The sequence below is a fragment of the Amblyomma mixtum genome, chromosome 10 (assembly GCF_055824585.1).
Source record: "Amblyomma mixtum isolate Tamu chromosome 10, ASM5582458v1, whole genome shotgun sequence".
Classification (NCBI taxonomy): Eukaryota; Metazoa; Arthropoda; class Arachnida; order Ixodida; family Ixodidae; genus Amblyomma; species Amblyomma mixtum.
Genome location: NC_143021.1, coordinates 176432873 through 176447739, shown reverse-complemented (window position 1 = coordinate 176447739; position 14867 = coordinate 176432873). Strand labels below are relative to the sequence as shown.

The window sequence follows — 14867 nt, the reverse complement described above, 5'->3', positions numbered from 1 at the left end:
CTTTAATCCTTTCCTTATATTGCAGAGCTACTCTGAAGTTGGAAGATCTAGATGACTTTATTGACTGCGAGCTTGAGAATCTGTCAAAAGGACAGGCTGCAGAGAGTACGTTCTCATCAAATTTTCGTGAACATAAGCTAGCATTGCCATTTCTTCAGAGCTACATTGGGATTTCGTCGTATTTTTTCAGACGATTACGGCCGTCTAGGACCGAATCATGTTACCTTTGACATATGCTCCAATGTTGGGACATTCATCGTTAACCAGGAGAGGCTTGGGGTGAGTTAGAACACATTTATTACTCGTCAGTAATCTCAGCTTCATTGTCAGTAGCTCAGGTTTCGTCTAAGTCGCCTAATCTTCTTTCTTAAGTATACGTAAAGTTGTGTTACACGGAGAGATGTGTGCTCTTCCAGGCTAGACCACTGTGCATTCATGTGCAGATTTCACGTAGGGGGATATTTGACGATGGGTTTCTGATTAACACACTGGAATGCTTTGGTCTCGTGCTTGTTTGTTTTGTGCAAAATAAATTTCACTATATATGTCTTTTGAGTAAAGTATGACTCATTTGAGCTGAACTGGTAAAACATGTCATAGTGAAGGAATGATAATGCTATTTCTTGCTTAAGATGCACAACTAGAAAGCAGATGCCATCATTGATTTTTGCTTTCTTCGAGATATTTTGCAAAGAACTGGTAAACGTCACACTAAGGCCGGAAAGTCTTTAAAAGCTAAAATAGAGCTTTTAACTTATCACACCTTGACATCACTGTTTCTAAGTGCTAACCGCATGAGGAGGTAATCCGAGGTGAGGAAAGTAGCTTCATGTGGTTACTGTTTTATCATGTTATTTGCTGGTCCTCCGCTTCTAAAGGGTGACTCCGGAGGATTTTCGAATGTTTTGAGTTGACTATTGGGCTATATTCCTTGGGCCTTCCCAACTTAGTTGTGATGAAGTTTTTCAAAATAATGAAAACAGTAATAAAGCAGTAGAAACTAGGAAACCAAAACTCGCTTCTGGCCACAGCATGATCTCTCGTTAGACCAACAAATGACGTCATGAAACCCTCTCACATACGTCTTGAATGACTGGACTGGCGACTTTAAGTGATAGCTTTGATCATTATTTGTATGAAATGACCAGAATAAAGCGTGAAATTTTTCCCTTAAGGAAATGCAGCTTGGATTAATACTGACCGGTTTGCAGTTCATGACATTACGCACCCAAGGTTGCCCATAGAAATCTCTAAACCATAGAAACATCTAACTGACATCACTGCATCAAATGTCCCCCACACTAACGGCATCCTGTAACAAGACTCTTTTGTGTTTAAAGCGGTTGCATTTTATGTTGAATGAATGTCGCAGTGTACAAATGAAGACAGGTTGGTGTTTCCCGGACACAGAAGTGCTGCACAGCAGATGATGATAATGTACATAGTGAAATATTTAAAGTAAGTGAGAAGTAAAGAAATATTTGATTTAATAGGTGTTTTGCAGTGCAACCTGCAATTTCTGTGTCATTTACAATAACAGTGTGAAAAAAATAGGGCATTTCATGTCCCGTACAAAAGCGCGCACTTATAAAAAAATTGTCTTGTGCCACAAAATGTGGCACCTTAAAACCCGAATTGTGGAACCTTTTCTGAACAACCCGAATTGTACATCAACTTCAGCTCGCAAAATATCACCCAATTTTTTACCCCCTGAATTCTGGAAAAAATATAACCGAAAAATGAAAGATAGTAAGTATAATGCATGGATGTGAAAAAATGCTCTGGAGTTGCCTTTTAAGGGATGAACAGAGTGTTTCACCGGGTAAAGACAAAACAGTTGTGATTCAAATGTTTTCTCATCCTTGATTTCATGAGTGCGCCAAAAGATTAAAAAGAAAACGTTTGGGCCTGGGCAGGCATTTTTAAATTGCATACATAATGAGGTCTTCTGATATTTTATGCTTACAGCCACGATGTTTCCTTCCGACATTTGCTACTTAGTTGTGACATTTTAGAAGTCTGCCATGATTCCTTTGTCAGCCAGGCGGTGCCACAAATACGCATTGTCCAGTATTTTATTGCAGATATTATCCTTTACCTGCCGTAATACCACAGGTTTTGGATGACTGTCTTTTCTAAAATGTGCGCAGGTGTCCAGTCAGAGTAACTTCAACACGATACGAGCCACCTGCTGTGTGTTCAAAGGTGAGCTTTTGCTTCGAAGGGGTTCTGGGGACAAATCGAAATTTGCCTGTGTCGATGGACTACTGCTTTTTAATGACAAAGAGGCTCGTTTTGATGAAAACTGAGCCTTTACCAGCTAGGAGAGACCTGATGAATAAATGCAAACACTGCTAACACCAACCATCGTCACAAGCAAATCACTTCAATATTTTTTTTTTTTGCTTCTAAATCTATAGGCTAGGCCATACGGCCTTTCACTTCTTAAAATTGATCATGAAGTCCTTTTCATCATTGATGTTATGAGCATGAATCGAATGGCGAAAACATTTTTTTTCCTCTTTAAATTTGATTCTGTCAGCAATAAATGCGTTTTTTGCTGCTGGTCGAAGGTCAGCATAGCCACAAGAAACCGACCAATCAATTTTTATCAAGAATGAAAATTGCATTGAACTGTCTGCATTGACCCTGTAAGCTTCTTTGTATCCTTCTCTACAGAACAAGTCTTTTCGGACTAATGTAAACACATTGTACGTATGATGTCTGTTCACAATCTACAAGCATCCGGTTTCTAAGGCCGTCTTTGGTGCTGGCCTCATGCTGACACTGCTTGTATACGAGTACGTGCCCAAAACAAGTTCGTGGGACGAAAATTAAGTTAAGCAGGTTTGGATAAAATAGGCACTAAAGTAGGTAGGTTACAGTCACGCTTATTGCCAGAAACTTCCGTTACAAGTGTCTGTCACGTTATCATGACTGCATGTTTTACAGGACATGTGTGCACTTGGTAAGTGCAGAAACCAGTTCACAGTGACTCTATATTTCTACTTTGTGCATACACGTTGCACATTTTGGTGATTGCGTGTTGTCATGCCACTTAATTCCTTGAGTGGAATGAGCTTAACAACCTTTGCGGTGTTCTCTGAAATTTGTTTTCTTGCTGTTTTTGCGTGCTATCAACGCGGCTCTTTCTTTTATTCTATTCAGGCAAGTGGCAGTATGAACTGATGCTTGGCTCCAAGGGTGTTATGCAGGTTGGCTGGGTCACAAGCGGTTGCAAGTTTTCACAAGAGGTAAGTCTTCACGACTTACACTTGCTAATTATGACCCACGTATCAGGTTGCTGAGTGCCTTATTATAGAAATCATGATTTCTGACATCTGTACTCTTTACACAGAAAGGCGTGGGGGACACGCCAGACTCGTACGCCTTCGACGGAAACAGGGTGCGGAAATGGAATGTCGCTACATACAAGTACGGAGAGGTATGTAAATGCCGACAACGAGAATCGTAGAAATTGTAAAGAAAAAACAGTCATGGATGATTGACATTACTGTGCTTAGTGGTATAGCAGGCTTGAAGACATTTTGAAAAAAAAAAAAAAAAAGTGAAGTGTAAGGATCTCAAAAATTGTAGTACAGGTAATCTGGCTCAAGCTGACAGCTATGGTGCCACTAGTAATTAGTGCTAACCCGAGAAACCTGGAACAACACTTGGAGCAAATCAGTGTGGAAAAAGTTCGTCAACCACAAAGGGCCACACTGCTAGGACCTATGCATGTTCATCGGTACATAGCGATATATGAGGTTTTTGGGAAGAACACAATATTTTATGATTACTGAATGTGACGAAAGATTTGTTTGACGTGCTCTTAGTGTAAGCTGTAATAATAAAGTTCAAGCAGTGTTTGGCCCCAGAAGCAAATGGGCACGCCAGTTCCTTAAGTGGGCTTGTGTGGCATAGTTGAGCAGTTTAGTCATTTACTAGGAATGAAAAATAACAGAAGTACAGTGTATTGCTACCCATGGCCAACTACTAACAACACATAAAAAGTGGACATTGCTTAGAAAGTGCCGAAAATATTGCACTGCACTGCTCTTCTTCTTTGCAACTTGTGTCCACTTCTCGGCATGTGTTTGATTTACAGTGCGTGCAGACTTGCAAGCTGCTGGTGGTGTCGTTAAAGATTTTTCAGGAAAGCCTTTTTTTTTTTTTCATTCCTAAATTTCTGCAGGCCTGGTTGGCGGGTGACGTCATTGGCTGTTGTATCGACCTTGACAAAGGCACCGTGAGCTTTTACAGGTGAGATCGTAAAAATTTGTAGGAGGCAATTTTTTGTTGACGGTTGCCATTGCTGGATGTGATTTGCATTTGCTTCATTAAGCTGCTCATTGACGGTACCTTTTTCTGTCTGAGTAGAGCACTGAGCAACTATTTGAGGTATCTTGTTGCCTGTGAAAGGGTGTAGCATTGTTTGATCATTCTTGTTCCATGTGCTGGACAGTAGTTTGGATGGAACTTCTTTGATATAAACTACTTTAACAGAATGAATTCATAGTATTTGATGGATTTGGGATTCTTAAAATGCGCTCACAGATACAATTGATGAAATGAATCCTGTTCTGTTCTGCTGTTTGCTTTCATTCTTTGTGAAAAATAAAAATCACTTTATTGTTAGCATAATATTGAGCACTCATTATATTATCAATAATAAGCAAGCCAGTGGGTTCTCATTGGCTTGTCAAATGATTTCAGTTGCAAAGTAGTTTTCTGGCAGGCTGTAACCAAGGCATATTCTGTCTGAATTAAATGCCCAGACTAGTATGGTTTTCAAATTTTTTAATTTTTTTTTTGCCAGCTTTGAGAGCTGAGTTGTTCGCTGTGTAACGATATCTTAATTTCTCTCTATTTCAAGGATGAACAGACCATAACATGGCCAGAAAGTCAGTAGGATTTCATAACCACGTTCAGGCGTAATAAACACAATTGCAGTCAGTGTTCCACTGGCCAAGCAATAATGCTCCCCGTTCTGCCCCACTGTTAGAAATGCCGGGTGTAGCTGATGCTGTACATTGAACAGAAGCCACTGAGTTTAATAATGATCATCAGTCAGCCTAACTAATGTCAACCGCAGGACAAAGGCCTTCCCTATTGATCTTGCATCAGCACTGTCCTGTAGTGGTCACCCTGTACCCTAATAATCTCATCTACCCACCTCTCTCTCTACCAGCCCGGTGCTGTGCCTCCTCTTGGAACCCACCCTGTTACCCTAAGAAACCATCGGTTGTCTCTTCTACTAATTACATGCCCTACACATATCCATTGCCTGTTCTTGATTTCATCCGTGACATCATTAACTCACGCTCCTTCCCTAACCCGTCTCTCAAAGTTTCCTCTGCCATTTTCCTCTCCATAGCTAGAAAGATGCTGTAAACATGGGGAAAACTGCAGCGGAAGTGAAGGCATGGCTCCCTTGGTTCCTTATTCTCTTGTGGGAAACTGGAAAAACTAAGGAAAAAGTACTTCACTCGATTTTATGATGAATACATCCCTTGTCATCCTACACTGCTTTTAGGAGATGATGCAATTGTTGATATATTATGTGTTTATAGCTTTCATAAAGAAACAGGATTTCTTATGAGATTCTTAATTGGCATCCACCCGAGCGCAGCCATACGGCTACAAAGGAAAGCTATTCAGCTTTCTCAGAAACTTCGTAGTTAAAGCGGTGGTCCGGGGTTCGAACCCCGGACCAGGACGAATTTTTCTTTAACTACGAAGTTTCTGAGAAAGCTGTATAGCTTTCCTTTGTAGCCGTATGGCTGCGCTCGGGTGGATGCCAATGAGTAATTACTCCCTTATTACAAATCTACTCCACCTTGGGGGATTCCTCAAAACATTTGACCGAGATTCTTAATTTTTTACCCACTGGTCTGTTTGAATTTTGATACACCTCAGCCACTTTCTCACGCCCTAGAAGAAGGCTGAGGTTTTTATTTTGGTTGGTTGGGAGTCTCTCTATCCTTGTCCAGCAAAGGATAGCTGCTGAGATTTCCCAGCCCCTTTTAACGCTTTTACTAGTCGCCATTTCTAAAATTTGTGTATGTGTTCACTAGGTAGTATTAACGTTTGAGGGCCTCTACACCAGACATGATTTTTTACATTTCTATAATATTCAACAAAAAACTTTTCCGATACCTTGTGCTTGGTGTATGATGGCCTCAGTTGCCTATGGGCCATTAAACCCAACACAACCCAACACAACTCCCTTGGTTCCAGGAATGGCCGCAGCATGGGTGAGGCGTTTGACAATGTTCGGCTGGGCCCTGGCATGGCCTACTTCCCGGCCGTCAGCCTGGCCTTTGGCGAGAACCTGGTGGCCAACTTTGGGGCCACTCCCCTGCGCCACCCGGTCGAGGGGTACCGGCCCCTGGAGAAGACTTCCCTGCGGGACGCCGAGCGGGCTCGCCTCCTGCTGCTGTGGACGAAGCGGCTACTCCCCGTCTACGAGGAAGTGCACAAGGTGTGTTCCGGTTGTCGTGTCTATTCATTTGTTGTTGCGAAAGCAACACTATGCCAGCCAGCTCGGCTCGTCGCGTGGTCACACTTCAGCCGTATGCCGTGGCCCACGAACGACCTTGAGCCGCTGTTGCCTAGCAACGCCGCAGCCACGCTCCAACAGATGGCGCCGCCGCCGACACCGCTCGCTCCACCAGATGTGCTCCGCTGGGGTAGAGGGAGAAGAGGTGTCGCCGTGTGGGGGGGTATATATATATATAGTTGCAGCAGGTCTTGTCGTTCAGTGGGCCAGGAATACTTGTAGAAGAAGGGGTCACAACTTTGCAATTATCTTCATTTAATACCGACAGTTTCGAACTGAGGACCGTCCTTCCTCAGGGTATACATATGTATATATATATATATATATATATATGTGCGCTTCTCCTCAGTGTATTTTAGTCCTTGTGGAGAGCGTGAAAGAGAAGCAACAACGAAAGAACGAAGCGAGGAAGAGACAACGCGCTAAGTTGCTTTTGCAATTCAACTAGATTTAACCAGGGCTAAACCGCAGCCGATTTTTTGTTATTTGACATTTGATCATTCATTTGGTTGTTTATTATTTTTGTTTCTCTTGTCTATCTATTCAAATAATGGTGAGGGCATGGTTTTGATAGGTGACACATTGCATCGCTAGCATTGGAGAGGTGAACAGCTCGTGAGGCGGACGAGTGAAAGAGGACAACAGTTGCTGGTACCATGGGGAGTGCAAGAGAATTGGATTGTTTCGAGTAGAGTTTTTTATCTTCTGTTCTTTTGGTAGAGAACTATACTTGCTACGGTGCTGTAGCACGTAAAATGTTCTGCTGATGAGTGTGTGTGGTCATAAGCCTATGTGCTGCAGGATGCCAGTGCATAGTGAAAAACCCTCAGGTGGTTGAAATTTACTTGGATCTTTTCATTACAGTATCTCTGATATCCTTTGTGCAGCTTTGACACATTAAGCCCCCATGTAACACACTGTACCAATCAGCAGAGGACTGCACTCATTATGTACTTGTGTTGTTTTTCCTTACCTGTGGCATGCTGTGTGTGTTCTTCTCTGCTCCTAGTTTAACTATGCTCTTGAAGGTATTAGCTTTAATGTACTGCCAGGGGCAATGAAATTAGTGCCCCCACCACTTATCCTTTTGATGACAGGTGAGTCATGTTTGCTTCTTTTATCGAGGCATACCACCATCTGAGGTTTTATCTAAAACAAATTGATAGATTGCAATAGTCAGTAATGCGAGAATTGAGCACAGCTCTTCACATGCCACCTGCCACAGCTGGAAGGTGGCGTGTTACGCTGCTAGCCACCCTCCAGGTCTTCCTGTGGCAGACACCTTCCGGTTGTCCGTTCCTCCACTCTCGCCGTGGCAGGTGGCGTTTTGCTCTGCTACTACCTGTCACGATTGTCAGGTGGCGTGTTATGCCGACTATGCCGCCGCTGTTGACTGCAATGCGGAATCCACGGAAGGGTGCCTTAGAGCTGCACTGTAAAATGAATGGTGAACAATGGAGTGCATATTGCAACCGCGCAAAAACGACGCAGGACGAAGAGAGGAAAGCGCAGGACAAGACGCGGAACTTCAACTAAGGTTTACTACAGGAAAACCACATTTATACAGGAATCGTAATCACACCTGATGAACAGCCGATACCATCAAATAACACAGGCCTGTGTTATTTGATAGTATCGGCTGTTCATCAGGTGTGATTACGATTCCTGTATAAATGTGGTTTTCCTGTAGTAAACCTTAGTTGAAGTTCCGCGTCTTGTCCTGCGCTTTCCTCTCTTCGTCCCTATTCGTTTTGCGCGGTTGCAATATGCACTCCATTGTCAACCACCAACTAGCCCGCCTTCACTTGTTAAATAGTGAACTATTTTATCCATTCCTCGTGGTGCTTTGTTCACCTTGTAAATTCCAGCAGGTTCTTGGGACTTGAGAAGTGCGTGCCTGCAATCGTTTCTTGTCGCAAACGCTTGCAGGGTGCGTCCCAGTCGGCCTACCTCACTGACGGCCTGGACGTGTTCCGGCAGGGGACGAAAGCACAGGCCCTCCTCATAGCGGCACCAGTGCTCAGGCGCCTGGGCCCACTCCTGGTCAGTGAGGCTGTGGTGGCAGCCGGCCACGGTTGATTTCATTTCGCTGCTTAATTGATTTGATTGAGGAAATGCTCAAGTGCTCTGTAGCATGCATTAAATCACTCAGCACCCCTCTCACTTCAGGAGCATCCGTTACATCCGTGCTTTTATGCTTTTCGCACTTCTATATGCGTGCTAGTTGCCTGCATGGTAAATAGAATCGGTGCACTTTTGCTCTATTTTTGTGAGAGCTCAAACAGTGTACAGTTGAGTGATGGGGGTTTGGGGTGACTCTAGGCTGCGTGCCTGGACTTCTCAGTTCATTTTGCACTATTACCAAACAAATGAATGAAGACATCAACCTATAAATGTTTAGTCTTTTTGCTGAGACACTTGTGAATCTACTTAGCGGTACTGCTTCACTTCGTTGAAGTTTGGTGTCCAGCATGATGTCACTTCACAGTGGACAGCATATGGCATGTTATTCATGCGCTCATAGAAAGCAGTAATGTCTTGCGGTATATTTCCCTGAGCTCTTGAAGACACACAAAAGTGTTCATCCTTGCCAGCTGCGTGCATGAATGCATTGATGAACAATGGTGTCAAACTTCACTAATTTTGAAGCTGTGCCATTACAGTCTCTTTTGGTCAGATAATTTAGGAAACTGAAACTGCACTGCCTACGAGCATGCACCTTTGAACTGATATTTGCTTGTGTTAGTAGTCTGTCTATTGTGATGATTGTACACACAGATTTTTGCTGTCTCTGTTGCCGTTGACATGTCTTTTTGTCATGCAGGCATCTAGTCATGTGACAGAGGTCTCTTTCCTGCCGTTCCTGTTCCAAGTGTTTGAAGAGAGCCCAGATGGGAGACGGATATGCACCTTACTCGAGCTGTTCTGGGCATTGTTGGAAGTGAGTTTCTTTTCTAATAACCTTTTCTGTTCAACTTGTGAACGTTACTATTAGTCATTGAGCAGGAAATAGGAACTCAGTAATGTGTCCTCAAAATGAACAGCAGTACTGCACAAGGATTTGTCTTGGAGTACATATCCAAGACATTGTATGTGTGCTTTTTTTTGCTTTTCTTCTATTATCAAATTTTTTTAAAAGTGTGCCAGCAGAAGTGCTCTCGAAAGAATAATATGGTACTGTTCAAATTTCTGTCAACTTTACTTGCTTCCAGAGCTTGCCAGTAGAAATTGCCATTGAGCTTGCCATGTAGAAATTTGTATGACATACTAAATCAGGGCTTTTAAACATCACCACCATGACCACCAGCCTGAGTATGTCCACTGCAGGGCAAAGGCCTCTCCCATGTCTCTCCAATTAACCCTGTTCTTTGCCAGTTGTTGGCTCAGTGGTTATGGTGCTCGGCTGCTGACCCGAAAGACGCGGATTCGATCCCGGCCGCGGCGGATGAGTTTCTTTGGAGGAGAAATTCTAGAGGCCCGTGTACTGTGCGATGTCAGTGCACGTTAAAGAACCCCAGGTGGTCGAAATTTCCGGAGCCCTCGACTACGGCGTCTCTCATAGCCTGAGTCGCTTTGGGACGTTAAACCCCATAAACCAACCAACCTTTGCCAGTTGTGGCCACCGTAACTGCAAATCCAGTGCCTTAAGTTTGGTCTAAACCACTCAAAATCACTGAATCTTGAGGAGTGTCTGTTGGGTCTACTTCTATAAGTGCATTCAATGACTGTGTGACAAGTGGAATTGTGGCAGTTATGATTTTTGTTTTGGCCTTCTCCGCCTGTTTCAGCCGCCGGAGATCAAGAAGTGCCTGGAAAATGTGGCCGTGGCATTGCTGTCCGGCTTCCGTTTCTCCCCGTGCACCCCCGACTTCCTCCACCAGAAGCGCCACCTCTACCTGCTGCTGAGCATCCTGCAGCACGACTCATCACGTCGCTACCTCCTCGAGAGCGTCTTATATCCTTTATGCCTCTCCTTAAAGGTGCACTGAAGAGGAATCTGAACTCGTCTTTTTGCCGAGGGAACTCGATCTACACATTCCGAGCATTCTTAGAAACTTCGACTTATTGCCCTGTGTGGCCGATTTCCCTAATTAAATCGGATTGACGTCCGGCTCCCGCCTTTTTTTTTATTTGAATTCACCCGTATGGTGGGCGGAGTCGACCAACGCGCGGAGTGCCTTTCAGCCAGCTCCGTGGAGGCTTTGCTTTCGCTTTATTTTGTTTTTTAGGTTTCCGTGAGTAAATAGTTTCATTCGCAGATAATACAGCCGCAAAATAAGTCCGCAGAAATAAAAATACGCGCGGACTATTTGCTTCTATGGACTACTACGTATTACTCCGCCGATGGCAGAGCGGCAAGCCGCCACGGGACAGGGTGAAAGGCACTCCACGCGTTGCTGGACTCCGCCCACCGTACGGGGAGAATTCAAAACAAAAAAAAAGGCGGGAGCCGGACGTCAATTCAGTTTAATTAGGGTAATCGGCCACACAGGGCAATAATTCGAAGTTTCTAAGAATGCTCGGAACGTGTAGATTGAGTTCCCACGGCAAAAAAGACGAGTTCAGATTCCTCTTGACTGCACCTTTAATGCTCAGGTCTTTCCTGATTCCCCCATCCTTTTCACACTTCCCTGTCATCGTGGATTCCCCATTGATGCAGGACCTCACTGTTGTGGGATGCCTAGGTGCTGAGCGCTACAATGTAGATGCAGTTTGGCATAGCAAGATTTGATGGTGAAGAAAGGAACAGAGAAGAAACATGTGGTGCACCTCGTTGCTTAATATTTTGTCTTATTTGTGGCAGTTTATTTTGTGGTATTTTCTCGTCTCAGGTTGGGTTAGGTTATGAGGAAAGGACAAACACAGTAATGGTCTCCCTCTGGTTGGACGAGACATTTCAGCTGCACCCTGAGGGAACAACGTTAATTGTGGGGAGACAGAAACAAGTGCGGGTATGTGCAATGCATTACATGCGAAATGCTTGTTCTGAAATAGACACGGTGCGACAGTTCCAAGCATAGCTCACCAGTGAACTATTTTATTAATGTATTTGGCTCTTTTTGGATGGTTTTCTGGAGTGAGTCATGAGAAATTTTATTCATTTTTGTCTTTTTCTTTTAATGGTGAGGCAAAGCTGTTCAGAATGTCATAGACAAACATAATTGATGTGATGCATTCTGTGTCAGTGTAATAGCACCGTCAGTTCTTCAGTCTTCAAGAAAGACGTGCTTTCAAAAATAGCACTAAATTTGTAGTGTGTTTGTATGGTGCTCGGCTGCTGACCCGAAAGACACGGGTTCGATCCCGGCCGTGGCGGTTGAATTTCTTTGGAGGAGAAATTCTAGAGGCCCGTGTACTGTGCGATGTCAGTGCACGTTAAAGAACCCCAGGTGGTGGAAATTTCCACAGCCCTCCACTACGGCCTCCCTCATAGCCTGAGTCACTTTGGGACGTTAAACCCCATAAACTAAACTAAACTTTGTACTAGTCGCTGTAGATGCTGGCAGCCCCTTTTTCCCCGGACCTGTGAACGCTATTGTCCTTGACAGCCATGAACGTTTGACAAGATCAAGTTTGCCATGTTCATGGAGGTGAAACCACCGGACAACGAAACTCTAGCCACCCTCATTCCGGATGTCTGGTTCGAGCTCATGGAAGAGGTGAGGCTACTTTTACTGGTTTAGAAATCGGAATTTCTGACCGCAATAGCAAATCACTGTGCAAGTTGGGTTCATTTTTTGAAAAGTGAGATTTAGATTCAATTTCATGCAAACTGTGGATGCATAGACAAGTGCCACATGGGTGACTCTTGTGTGTATCAGATTGAAGATTTTTGGCTGCATGCTTTAAGGCAAGAGCCTTTAATGCCTCGTCGTTGTCGACAGAAGGTTGTCAGCGGAGGTGTCGCGCTTTTCGGTTGGTCGAAATGGTTATGACGTCAGAGCGCGCGGATTCACAGGAATGAGGTCACCCATGGATGCCTGACGCCCCCTTTCGGAGCAGACGACAACTAATAAAATAGTTGTCGTCCGCTCCGACAGGGGGCGTAAGACATCCGTGGGTGACCACATTGCATACCTCATCACTGCGAACAGAGCCATGGATACAACCGAACTCATCGAAGCATAGAGAGAGTCGTGCTAAAGAAGCAGTCAGAGTGTGTAGTTGTAATGTGTAGTCAAAGTGTGTTGTCAAATAAAGCAACAATTCAGCACAAACAGTCTCGCAGTCAATGCCAAACAGTGCGCCAGGAAACGCTTTCGTCTTGCAGCACTTTAGAGCGCCAAAGTGCCCCCTGAATTTTTTTTTTTTTCTTTGTTCCTGCGTGTGTTCATTCTCTGCTTGTTGTGATTGCGATGATCTTCCAACGGTTTGTTGATGGTCATTTTTAGAGGCGCTTTGGAGCCAGGGGCTGGAGTGTACCAATGCTGTGCATTGATTTCTAGCTTTTTCAGGCACTGTCTTTATTTGTTTCCCTTGGCAGTGCATTCTGCTATTCAGCAGCTTTAATAGCTACATGGTTATTGGTTGAGGCTGAGTTGCCTTTCTCTTGGTCCTTAGCGGACTAACAAATTAGTGGTAGACACCGAGTGTTGAAGATAAATGGCCATGTACAGACCTCGAGAAAGGGGGTCCTTAGGATCAGGCAGATAAGGTACAGTCAGCACCTAAAGTTTATGGTACGTCAGTGTGCAGAAAAAAAAAATTATTTCACCAGATTTAAGCAAGTCAACCGTTTGTCTAGAGTGCTTGCCTGCTTCATATGTGTTGCATTTGCTTGTGTCAATATACCTGGCCACTGGGCAGCGCTGGAGTAAATTTGTTGCCAACCTCCCACGTCCCGCAAACTTTTGTTGCCGGCTGTTTGTTCATTTGCTGCTTATGCATAGTGAGTCACAAAATGTGTTTGGCTGTTGCCTTTGAAATGAACCAGTGGTTGCCTAAAGAACATTAAATAGTGCTGCATGCGATCAGCAGAGCTTCAGATGTTGTTTTGGTGTTGGTGTAAAAAGCCATGTGGCCTCATTGGTGATTTCGTGCCATCTTTGACAGGTACATCCAACTGAGGAGGCGTACAGGAAAAATTTATATGCTGCTGCAAAACAGAGGTTGAAGGTCATGATCACCGGTGAGCGACCTTTAAATCCTAATGGCTTTCTGCTCCTTGTTTTTGTGGACTCCTGAGACTAGGCCACTCTGTCATTCACTTGCAGCTATGATCACAGACTTCTTTTCATCATTTATGTCAGAAGTTTTCGTTGAGAAGGGAGAAAAAAAATTTTAATTTTTTAAGTCCAAAAATTTCTCGGCAACAAGTACATCTTTTGCTGCCAAAGAAACATCGACATGGCCACGGAGAGCCTGAGAATCAACTTTGTAAACTATTATAAAGTCCACTGAATGCTTAAATACACAAAATTTCACTGAAATATCCTTAGTAATTTTGACATAAATTTTTATGTGCTTCATTGCTATACCAAACTTGCAGAAAGCCTGACATGACGACAAAACGCTGTAGCAGTCTGCAGTCACTTTCAAGTTTTACCCAAAGGAATGGTCGATGCAGTGACATTGTCTAGATATTTTTAGCGGCTTGACGTTTTTCTACACAGAATGTTAAATTCCACGCTCGCATAATGCACTCATTAGTGTCATGAAATCATGACAAATTAGTGGCGGATTTTAAAAATGAGAAACTAATTAAAAAATACAGGAGCGTCACTGCATAAAGAATTTATAAAGGAACATGATGCAACAAACCACATGAAAATCTGCGAAGCCATTGTCGTGCTATGCTTTTTGCTAGCAGAGTAGTCAGGTCAAAATGCACTTTTGGTAAAACTGGTACTGATGTTGTACAAGCAGTTCATGTTCATCAAAATGCCTTAGGATAGTAATGTTTAATGCATTTAGCTGTGGTGGCCTTGTAGATGCGTGATTCTGACGGGGTTAGGATCGTGGTGAAACCGGTTGCCCGGTGACCGCAATCTTGCCGAGAGCGGTAGCGCAAAGCCCGAGATATCGTGCCTAAAAATCGGCCATTTTTGCTGATATCTCGGTCATTTTCTGCTGCCTACGGTCGCAGAAATATTTTCCAAAGTCGCTTCTGGGCTGTTTTCGAGGAAAGTTTTTCGGGATGCGATTACCTTATAGATTTTTTTCGAGATTCTCATGATTTGAAAGCCGTGTCCCCTCTTAAAGGTGCACTGAAGAGGATTCTGAACTTGTCTTTTTGCCGCGGGAACTCGATCTACACGTTCCTAGCATTCTTAGAAATCGCGACTTATTGCCCTGTGTGGCCGAT

The 14867-nt window shown here is 43.8% G+C and overlaps 1 protein-coding gene across 3 annotated transcripts in view; it reads left to right on the top strand.

The window, feature by feature from the left end:
• The window catches only part of LOC149327828 (E3 ubiquitin-protein ligase RNF123-like), a 50607-nt gene that overhangs the window by 1220 nt on the left and 34520 nt on the right, over window positions 1-14867 (top strand). For all 3 annotated transcript variants that reach the window (XM_089563269.1, XM_089563270.1, XM_089563268.1), the window contains 12 exons: window positions 26-105; window positions 191-279; window positions 2151-2205; window positions 3169-3254; window positions 3359-3445; window positions 4196-4263; window positions 6241-6484; window positions 8492-8605; window positions 9387-9503; window positions 10351-10517; window positions 12120-12222; window positions 13616-13691. In XM_089563269.1, the coding sequence (XP_089419395.1) occupies window positions 26-105; window positions 191-279; window positions 2151-2205; window positions 3169-3254; window positions 3359-3445; window positions 4196-4263; window positions 6241-6484; window positions 8492-8605; window positions 9387-9503; window positions 10351-10517; window positions 12120-12222; window positions 13616-13691 (1286 nt within the window). The remainder of the gene's footprint in view (window positions 1-25; window positions 106-190; window positions 280-2150; window positions 2206-3168; window positions 3255-3358; window positions 3446-4195; window positions 4264-6240; window positions 6485-8491; window positions 8606-9386; window positions 9504-10350; window positions 10518-12119; window positions 12223-13615; window positions 13692-14867) is intronic.